The 12033-nt window shown below is 34.7% G+C and overlaps 1 protein-coding gene across 1 annotated transcript; it reads right to left on the bottom strand.

Annotated features, from left to right (window-relative positions):
• Nucleotides 1-5128: 5128 nt before the first annotated feature.
• On the bottom strand, nt 5129-6363 carry LOC112093057 (glycine-rich protein DOT1-like). The gene has a single exon (XM_024170715.1). It carries the CDS (start codon nt 6361-6363, stop codon nt 5212-5214), a length of 1152 nt encoding a protein of 383 aa, XP_024026483.1. The 3' UTR covers nt 5129-5211.
• Between the last annotated feature and the right edge of the window lie 5670 nt (nt 6364-12033).

Raw genomic sequence — 12033 nt, 5'->3', positions numbered from 1 at the left:
TGAGTTAAGTTTCCATGATTGCTGCGTTAAGAATTCTACCATTCCATGTTTTTGTGACCCATTAAGAATTCTGAACGTTTTCAACTCACCTATCAACCAAAAAAGCCGTCATTTGAACGCTCTAACGATAGTAGTTTAGGTGTATGTTTTTGTGGTTTTAAAATTGAGGATCAAACACAACACAAATAAAGAGACGCGAACAATAGAAAAGACAATAACAGTAATTTACTGGCCGACAAAAATGCTTAGAGAAAAATTTATTTGGTTGGATTTGTTGAACAATCTGGTGGGTCGATAGAATTTTAAATGGTGTTTAGTTTGGGTTAAGAATTATGATTTATAATTTTAATTTTTAAAATTTAAATTTTTTATAAAAAAAAATTAATAAATTAAGAATTATAATTTTAAATTATACCAAAACCTTCAAAATAAATAAAGCATTAGTATATTTCATAGCTTTGGATTTGTAATCCATTTGTCCATATTATTCTACACGTGGCACACCTTGGTAATATTTAAGATTAATTTTAAAAATTTAAATTATAACTTTTCCAATACTTTATTTTTTAAATTTTAAAAAATAATATCTGTTTTCTCTAAATTTTATTTTGTTATAATAAGCGATAAAAATTATTACATGAATAAAATTCAACCCAAAGATATTATCATAAACTCAACTCAACACGTGAATATCATGAACAACCCCAAATCTTAATTAAAAACCCAAATCTAAAAGAAAATCAAATCTGAAAAACTCATCAATAGAAGCAACCTGCTTCATTATTTCCTTTCTTTCCATGTTTTGTTAGCTTTTGAAATTTGTTTATGCAATCATAAATTTCTTTTCCTAGAAAAAATGGAAAGACCCAAGCTTGAGGATGAGCGTTCCAAGATCCGCCCTTTACTTCGCCGGAATTAGCCCCAATCTAGCAGGAATCACGTAAGCCGATCCAAATCCTGTCGGGATCCGCTTCAATCTCGCCGGAATCACATGACTCGGTTCAAATTAGGATGGAATCCGGCCCTTCCGTGCCGGGATTGCGCGTCTCCCAATTCGGATTGAATGCGCTCCTTCCGTGTCAGGATTGCGCGTCTCCGATTCCGGATGGAATCCCGCCCTTCCTTTGCCTCACTGTCTGAAAACACATCATGCTTTTCTTGAGTCCCTGAGTCTTTGGTTGGCTTTGGAGCAATGGGAGAGCTCCTTCAACTGTTGAAGGAGCAGATTGTGAGCCTTCATCTGATTTCTTGGTAGTCGATTCGGCATTAGGCGTTGTAGGTACAGTGCCATTATAATATACAAGCACGACCTCAACCTGAAATCTTGGGGAAGGTAGTTTTGTCTGGAGAGATTTAATGCCGAGAAAAATGTTCCGCCTCCTCCATTTCGTCGTTCGAGTTTAGAATTTAAATTTTATTACAGTAAAAAATTCTTAAAAACAGTTACATAAAAAACTCTCATACAAAATTACATCTCAACTCAAATTACAAACTCGAATTAACGAAGTGAACGGACCCAAAGAGTGTTAAGTGATGAACGCAAGAAATAAGAACGCAAAGACAACTAAAAAGTTTAAACATTGGGAATTATCTGATTAAGAGAATATAAAAATAAGAAATTATCTAATTAAAAGAGTATAAAAATAAAAAATTATATGATTAGAAAGATATAAGTATAATTATATTTTTAATTCTCATTAAATAAGTGATATGTGGTGATTTTTATCACTCATTGTAACAAAATGATTAAATTTGTTAACGGAATAAAATTTGAGAGATATATATATATATATATATAGATTGATAAGATCTAGAGCTGAGGATAACCATTATATGTGGCACTCTCATAATTGCCGTAAGCTTTGATTGTGTCAAAGCACTACTAACAATGGCAAATTCTTGATTGTATCAAATTCACGAGGTGGCAAATGTCTATTTAAGATTGGAATGTCTCCAAACAATTCCCTTTTCTCCGCAGTTTGCTCTTTTAATTTGATTTCTTTACGTTCAGAAAAAAAAGGGCAATATATTGCAGAAACGCTCAGTAATTTTTTCAACCTGAGAAGGTTAAAAAAATGGTTATTTTCTTTAGAACAGGAGGACAAAAGCAGGGGAAAAAGCGAATTAGTCCTTTCTTGAGAAACAAGAGTTCTCTGGCCGATGATCTAAGACCAATGCAAGACTCACCACAAGGGTCAAACCTTAAAAAACATGTGGTTGTCGTGATGGACGGACTCGAAGAGTTCACCACTAAGCCGCTTGAATGGGCGCTCGAGAATTTGATCACGTCGTCTGGTTGTGTTGTTACTCTTCTTGGAGTCATGCCATGGCTAAACATTCTCTGTGAGTTTTGTCTTAAAGATTTTCTTCTAGAATGTTTTTAAAATGACTTTTTAATAGAGTTTATTGCCACGATATTGCTCTAGGAAATCTTAGCCAGAAAATAACATAGTACTAGGAGAGATGCTTCTAAAATATGCTCTTATATGCTTTGTGATACAATTTGTTTTTGTTTTGTGTTTTTTTCTTCGTAGAAAGATTTTTAATTCAATCTGTTGAAACAAAACCAAAACAAACCTTATATGAAGTAATTTAGTAAAAAATACCTCCTGGTGGAGATAAGATTTAATAATTCAGAAATGTTTATAATCACTGACCTATATGGTTATTTTTTGTAATTAAGTGCAAGTTTCTCAATAGAATAACTTATCCAATAGTAATTACTTGTGCTTATCAAGCGTAAAGATGCTTCTTAAAAAGTAACATTATGCGTTTATAGAGTTTCTTTGTATTAGCGAAGTATATAATCAAGGCACATGTGTTGTTCAAGTGAAGAAAAAGTAGTGTATGATTACCGAACAGAAATGAAAAATTATAGGTCAGTTTTAGATTACTGTGAGGATAATTTACCTTATAACATCCTGATTTTAAAGATATTGGTTAATTATTTGTAGTGTCTTCCAAGACATGGCTGGATGTTTGGTCGGTGGAATTGGAAGTAGTTCTTAATCTTGTGAGAGAGAACAGTGGATTGATGAAGAGTGATTTCAAGTATCTCAAGCTTAAGGCAGTTATAGACCTTTGCAAAAGTTATGGGGTATAAATCTAATTATCCACAATTTATAATGTTTACATACATACATATACATATTATATAGATATATATATAAATATATGCCTAGGACAATTATTTGCTTCATGATCATATGTAACGCAGGTTGTGCTGCAAAAGAAAGTGGTAATGGGTTATCCATCAAGACTTTTGGTTGTCGAGCAAATCACAAGCCTTAGTGCAACATGGGTGGTGTTTGATAGGTAGAGCACTAAAATTAAATACTATTATAAAGTAGGGTGGAATTAAAATAAAGCTATTTTTTAAAAATATTTTAGAAATAGTATAATTACGTAGTAATTGTGATAATGATTATTTATTATGTTTTATGTTATACAATTATGTAATAAAAAAAATTTTCCAAATCTTTTGGTGCATTTCAACGTAACAGTAAAATTGTATCTGAATTTTTCAATATTAAAAAAGTGATGAAATACTAGTAGGTGTGCACACCTTATATGCGAGTCATTTAGCTCTATGATCTCTACGGCAGGATAGCATGAGCAAGATCTCTACCGCAAGATAGCATAAGCAAGATCTCTACTTGATCTCACCTTTTTGTTATGTGACAGCACCAAATAGCCGCACATGATGTATAGGGATTTGAAATTTGCTCTCTTAAGAATTTGTCTTTTTGTTGTCCCACTAATTAGTATTTTGCACACCACCTAAACTGAAAATCTTGAAAATAATTTCTTCAAAAAAGGAAAGAAAAAAAAAAAATCTTAGAAACTAACAAAAACGGCTTTTCAGCTTTAAAATTTAGATCTTAATTAATGAGACAACAAAAAAGACAGACTAAGACGGCGGTAAACTTCAATTCCATGAATAGATGGTGCTTTAGAATAATAAATTTTGTAAAATCTTTTCATGGAATGTTTGGTTATAGGCATCAAAAGCAAATAGACCTGGAGTTTTATGCTAAGAAGATCCCGTGTAACATGGTTGTGATGAACGGAGAAGGAGAGTTCGACCTGATCAAAGGCCGGTCGATTGTCGATAACTTCGGCGAAACGAGCACACCCGGAGAATCGCCAGCCTCTTCCCTACCGGCTCCAGAGCTCATTATTTCTGATCATCTCAAAGGAATTCTCAAGGAACTATCACAAGGAAACTACGAACCAGATGATGATGATAAGGAAGTCTACTTGTCTGTTTGAACAGCTAGCCATACTATAGGGCAATAATATGATGATGCATGTATAAACAAGAATAGATAGATTAAGAGATGGTATAAGATATATAGTAGTAGATCTTTGTGATCCATATATAGATTTTATTTCTGATCACTCGTGCTATATACAATATCGAGTTATACACATTTTGTATAGATCAGTGGTCAGTTTTAGATATGTTTCACAGTGTGATATAGTATAAAATTATTGTTGGTGCACTTTTTAAAAGCTTGAATTTTTAGAATGAATTGATAAATTGATGATACTGAACAAAGAGTCTAAATATTGTTCCATTAAAAGTCAGAAATGTAATAAAATTCAAGCGCTATAAAATCACGTCTACATAGCTTTTCATAATATATATATATATATATATATTTATTTATTTTGATACGATTAAAATTCCTTTTGTTTTCATTAAAAATTAAATGCGTGGAATCTCGAAAGTCTTTTTTCTCAGTCTCATTGCCCATATAACTAAACTCAAACGTAACATTGTGTCTGTGGTGCCATAATTTTTTTATAGTATAACAAACATTACACCGAAGTTTATTCAACATTGATTTTCTTTTGAAACTTGCATTGCGTACTTAGTTTACTCAAACACATGAATTAATCTATTCCAACAAAACAATTTGGGTACGTAAGTACGTAGGACAAATGCCTTCCCACTAATTCATATCTTCATGATTAAATATAAGTTCGAGAATGGTACTAGTGGATTAATATTCACGAGAAGAATGCATAAATATTAATCATAAACAGAATACAACTTTGAATAGCATACAAGTGACACTCGCACCATGTTTATAAGTTTAGACACTCTCTTACGTAACCGCATTTATCTTATTGTCCATGATACTATAGGTGAGAAGAGGTAATTTTCTTAGACCATTGAATAGATAATTAATTGTACTACTAGTTTCAAGGGACATAGCCACCATGGCCACCACCCTCACCACCCCCACCACCACCTCCATAGCCACCGCCATGTGCACCTCCAGCACCATAGCCACCACCTCCACCAGAGCCACCACCAGCACCGCCGCCATATCCACCAGCTCCGCCATATCCGCCGCCTGTTCCTCCTCCACCACCGTATCCACCTCCATGAGCTCCGCCGGCACCATAACCTTCTCCGCCACCACCGCCATGGCCTCCACCACCTCCGTAGCCTGCACCACCAGCTCCACCGTATCCTCCACTACCAGCTCCACCATAGCCCCCACCCGCACCGCCTCCTTCACCACCTCCATAGCCGCCACCATGGTCTCCACCATATCCGGCACCACCACCGCCTCCACTGCCACCACCTCCACCACCGGCATGTCCTGGCCCACCATATCCACCACCTCCAGCACCACCTCCCTCACCTCCTCCACTTCCATATCCACCACCTCCAGCACCACCATAAGCCGCCCCACCACCACTTCCACCGCCGGCACCGCCACTATGTCCAGCCCCATATTCTCCACCACCACCATATCCTGCACCACCACCTTTCCCTCCTCCACCACCATATGCACCACCTGCAGCACCATAAGCGGCCCCACCACCGCTGCCGCCACCTCCACCACCACCATGTGCAATCCCTTTCCCTCCTCCACCACCATATGCACCACCTGCAGCACCATAAGCGGCACCACCACCGCTGCCGCCACCTCCACCACCACCACCATACCCAGCACCACCACCTTCTCCTCCCCCACTTCCATAAGCACCTCCGGCACCACCATATGCACCCCCACCGCCAGTGCCACCGCCACCACCGCCACCGGCGGCTCCATATCCAGAACCACCCCCTTCTCCACCACCACCACCACTTCCATAACCGGCACCATGTTCTGCTACAGCCCCATATCCACCGCCACCACCGGTGCCTCCACCACCTCCATAACCTCCACCCGCGCTACCGCCATGCCCTTCTCCAACTCCGGCGCCGCCACCGTGTCCAGTTTCAGGAATGTGGACAGGTTCATAAGTGAACAAGACTCTAGCGGCAGAACAAATGCCGATACCTAGAAGGACAAAAAGAAGATAACTAGTAGTAGAGAGAAGCTTATTGCGTCTAGCCATTGGACCAAATCAATGTGTGCTTGAAACCCACAACCGTGAATTAGAATGCAAGAGAATGTGGGTTTTTATAGGAAGGGAAAAGCGTCGAAAAGCGTGTCCACTGCAAAAACAAAGTGGTTGAATTGCACATGCAGAAGAAGAATATAATGGATGTGTGCGAAGAAGAAGGTGGTCCAATACACACAACACAAGTTATACAGTACTCACCTTCACTAGTAGACCCCAATAGTGTGCTTTTGCTGTCGCCCACATACCAGTAGTGAAATCACATTTTATACCAAATCCTTGAGCTAAGCTATAGCCCAGAGCATGTGCAAATCTCCCATGCCTATCGATCCTTCCAATCCAATATTTTTTCTTGCGCATTTTGGCTCTACTCATAGCGATATTATAGTACTATATATTAGTTCTTGGTTATGAAAACTAACCTTGTTTATAAAGATGAAATCAATGCAAAAACTCTGGGATGAACTTTAAAATGCTCTTTATTAATTGATTTAAACACGAATTCTAGCCAACGATCTTAAAGTGGATCACAAATAGGGGGGCATTTCATTCTATCAACATTAATATAGTGTTTGATAATTGAAATTCATGACAAACTTTGGTAATCATGCAATTATGATAATGTTTCTTTCCTCGTTCTCTGTTACTTTTCATATTTATATACTTTATACTGCATCATCAAATTGAAGAGAGCCTGGCCTTTGTCTTAGTTTTGGCTTTAATTTTTAAACCTTTTTAGGTTACAGCCCACAGGCAGTAGTTTCAATGAGAAGGGTTTAGCTCAACCCTATAAGGCTATAACCAAGTTGCATGATTATGGCATTATCTAAACAATTTGGTTCTTTCTCTAATTTCTCTGTCTCTTTGTTTTGTTTATTTATTTATTTATTATTTATTTGGTTTTCAGCTTACGCCATCTTTACGTATGTATCCAATACATGTAGTGTGATAAAGATAATCTTGATAACAATAACAGCAATATGATATAATATCTGTTTTACCACCTACGAAAATTCATATTAATTAAATCTTTACGGAGGTACCTAAAACCATATCTTTTTATGATTAAAAATTCAAGAGACGGTTTGGCGTCCTAAGTGTTATTAAATGGATTGTCAGAGACACTGATAGAAATGTTTGCTCAAGATCCTAACTGCAGCCCTACTCTTGACAAGAGTGCGTCATCTATATCCCATAGAATGCCCCAATAATCAAAATATGTGAGGCGTGATCTCAAACATGTTAAATTGAGTATTAGACTGGCAAGAACATTTTTTCACATTTAAAATTCTAAAAAAAGATCACCCAATACTCGAACTTGCAGTAGTCCTTTATTGTAGACCACCAACAATGGAAATCCTTGCTCACCTCAATAAAGTTCAAAAACCTATTCAAAGTTCAGAGCAGGAATTTCCACAAAAAAAAAAAGTGAGTTCCTTATCCAGCGTAATTTTGGTAACCACGATTTGTGTATACTAGGAGTTGACCCTATGAATTATTGCTATTTGTGTTTAAGTTAAAAAAAAAAAAATACATTACTATGTATATGATACGTATGCACAATGCTTGGATACTAACATTTTACAAAATTTTATGCACTATATATACTGATGTGGCATGAATTTGACGTTTTATTATTTCGTTCAGTTCGCGGATTCGAGTTTTCAATTTGAGCTGAGATGTGATTTTATGTAAGTTTTTTCCTATAGAAAAAAATGTTAAATATGACTTTTTGTGAGAGCTTTTAACTGTAGTAAAACTGGAATTAAAAACTCGAATTGGCGAAATGAACGAGGCCTTAATCTTTTGTGAATATAACGGTTAGAACTTAGAATGTAAATGCGAGGAAAAATATGTCATGGCTTACAATACGCGTAACTATTATTAAAAAGCCATGCATATTAATTAAGAGTGAACACTTTGTCGTACTTCTTTTATTCCTTAAATTGATCAACAGGATTATATCATCTTTCAGATTTAATATACAGTCTTCTGTATGAATTCCGTACATAATTTCTCTTAGGTTCCTCATTTAATTACTGCACTAACAAATCAAAAAAGAAAAAAAAAAAAGAAAGAGAAAACCTTAGAATTATTCATCATTATTGCAAAAGCTCCTTAAAAGAGTTGTGCCTAAGTGAAGATAACTTAAACATTAAAAAAAGTGAAATAACCAGGCATCACTAAAAGGTCCGTGGTAAAAGGTTTTACAACCCGTGTTATAAACATGATCAAAATGCAGCTGTTTAAATTTTCTTTTTTTAAATGGTGAGTTTGAAAAAAATGGTTCAAGTTTTGGTTCAAACCACTTGAAAACAATGGAGAGGGAGTATAAACTCACACACATATATATATATATATATTTATATATTTGTTCAAAACATCAACTCAATAGTTGAATCAAGACTTAAAAAGATTTACTTAGGCCTCGTTCACTTTGCGAATTCAAGTTTTCAATTCAAGTTGAGATGTGATATTTTCTAAGAGCTTTACACTGTAGTAAAAAAAAGTTAGATGTGATATTTTCTGAGAGCCTTTTACTGTAGAAACCTAAAACTGAAAACTTGAATCGGTGAAATGAACGAGGCCTTAATATGGATTTTGAACCATCTCTTTAGTTCAAAGTTCAAACCACTTGAACGTCTAGTGTATCAAACAGATCTTTATTCACTAAAATTATCAATGAAAGTACACATTAATAACAAGTTGTTACTAAAATATCATCATGAAGCATTTAGTTTTAAAAATTTTGGTTGAACCAAAAAGTTGACACCTAATTAATGTCTATATTTTTTCTATAAGCATAATCGAAAGTGCTTAAATCTAATATTAAAGGTGGAATGATATGCAAAACTTTACTGATTAATCTGAACACAACCATCAGAAAAGTGTCTCTAAAATTGCCCCGCCCTCGATCGTAGTTGATCATTTCATCCCTCCTACCCCCGCCTGACATAACCGATAGTGTGGTACTGAAATTATGATTGTTGCTGTCCAACCAAACATTGTTTGTAGTAGTTGTTATTGGTACGTACTTTAGTGGATGGAAAACAGTGTTTAAGAATTTCAATGTTTTTTGGACTAGACACACACAAAAAAAAAATAATAATAATAAAATAAAGACAACAACAACAACAACAATAGAAAAACACTCTTTGCTTTCCTAGACCCCACAAGGAATAAGCGCAACTTGAACCGCTATCTAATCAGTCCACTTGCTTCCAATAAGCTGATTTTTTCTTTGCACTACAGTCATGATCTACAGCAATGGAATTGGAGAGTCAATTATAATCCACTGTTGATATATATATATATATATAAATATATATCTGTTTGTGCATATAGAAGTCTTGTTTTAAATTCAAAATTATTGTGTTGGTTAGACATGGATATTCTGAATTTTCAAAATCTGATCGTAAAGCACTTATAGAAAAATAAAATTCCAGATTTAAAAGACAATTTATAATAATTATGCTATTTAGCTTTATTAAAAAATGCGTGGTTGGAGAAAACTACGGGATTCAATGGCTAGTCTAGTTGTTCAACGCTTGAAGGAGCTGCATCTTTACATATAAATTACTTTCTCAACATGCAAACATTTTTAGCGTTTGTGTGACAATGTGTCGCCAAATAAATAGACTAATTATATTATGTTACTGCATGCAGCTAATCGTTTTGCTTCGCAAAGTCTGAGTTCTGAGTTCGCAAGGTTTCCCTCTGTGATGTGCTCAAGCTAGATGTAAACCATTTTTTTTTTATTTATTTTTTTAATAAATTGAGAAAGGGAATAAATGAAGACTAGCACATTCCAACTACATGAATAATGTTAGGGATACCAACTCAAATGTTAACTTTTGTATATCAACTAATATAGTATGTGAGTTGTTATTTCTATATTGGTGGGTGTTTAAAATATTATCACGTTAATTAATGATAAGAAATTATATTTACGAATAAAAAGATGACAACTCACATGCCACATTAATTGGTATATAAAAATTGAGATTTGAGTTAGTGTCTGTAACATTATTCTAATTATATATGTGGGCACCCACTAACAATCTTATCATCTGTTAAGTTCCCAACTCAAAGTTATTAATAAGAAAAGAAAATACAAAGAGTTAATTAAAAGGGAACAACAAAGAAGCTCCGACATGTGAAATCCTAAAGAAAAGTGTCGATGAAAATAGCCGGTAGCTAGAGAATCTCAAAGGATAAGTCGGAACTTGCACCTTAAAAACAATCTACAAATATACCTTGTTAAAAATCCTCTAGTCAAAACTCAGTGAATACACTAAGATATATATATATATATATATATTATAGGGTTGTAAGTAAACTAATGGACATTAGATTTCCAAGCATTTTAGGTTATGTTTGATTGACAACTCAAATTTGCATATGTGAGAAAATATTTTAAATTTTTATAAGAAAAATTTGCATATGTGACAACAATAGAGTTGTGACTTGAGTTGCGAAAAAAATACAAAGTAAATCTTTCACGTGGTACTACTATTAGTCTCTTCTGAATAGCATTATTTGTCTCTTATTCAGTTGCTCTTTTTTTTTTTTTTTTTGGGGGGGGAAAAAACATCTTCAATCTCAAGAAGTACACACGAGGGTAAAGTCGGGAGAATATGGTCATTATTGTACGTACTACGTTCTCTTGTTCATTAAAGGTCCCGTTCATTTCGCTGATTCGAGTTTAGAATTTGAGTTTTTCTACAGTAAAAAACTTTCACAAACAATCACATCTAACTTTTTTACTACGGTAAAAAGCTCTAACATGAAAATATAAGAAAAATTTGCATATGTGACAACAATAGAGTTGTGACTTGAGTTGTGAAAAAAATACAAAGTAAATCTTTCACGTAGTACTACTATTAGTCTCTTCTGAATAGCATTATTTGTCTCTTATTCAGTTGCTCTTTGTTTTTTTTTTTTTTTTTTGGGGGGGAAAAAACATCTTCAATCTCAAGAAGTACACACGAGGGTAAAGTCGTAGAGAATATGGTCATTATTGTACGTAGATTCGAGTTTAGAATTTGAGTTTTTCTACAGTAAAAAATTTTTACAAATAATCACATCTAACTTTTTTGCTACAGTAAAAAGCTCTCACATAAAAACACATCTCAACTCGAATTAAAAACTCGATTCAGCGAACTAAACGGGCCATACATTTACTCTTTATCCTTTTTTGAAAAAAGAAAAATTCTTGAATAATTAGGTTTCACCTCCCACGTATATTAATTTAATCAGGCCATGTACTTTACGTACTTTGCCCCACGACATGATAGTGCTTTTGTTCATTCCATAACACAAATATTTAATCACAGAACCAGTGTTTGTAAATCAGTTACACAAATTTCCCATCATGATTATTACGACAACTTGGAATCTCTTATAAAAACATTAGGTGGAGAGATCACATTTTATAGGCAGCACTACGTTAACTAAGTAGAGCACAGAGTCTTTAATCTGTATATTAAAATATTGAAAAAGTAAATTACACGGAAATTAAGGACACTTGCACACATGTTAAATTGATACAAACTTACGTTGTGGAACATCCATTCTTTGCATTACTTTCCTTTCTTTATTTGAACAGCACATGACATATCCAAACTAAACGTGAATATATCTTCTTACCAAAATGAATATAAA

The sequence above is a fragment of the Morus notabilis genome, unplaced genomic scaffold (genome assembly GCF_000414095.1).
Source record: "Morus notabilis unplaced genomic scaffold, ASM41409v2 Scaffold69, whole genome shotgun sequence".
NCBI lineage: Eukaryota > Viridiplantae > Streptophyta > Magnoliopsida > Rosales > Moraceae > Morus > Morus notabilis.
Note: the sequence above shows the minus strand (reverse complement) of the source record. Positions and strands in the feature narration are given on the sequence as shown.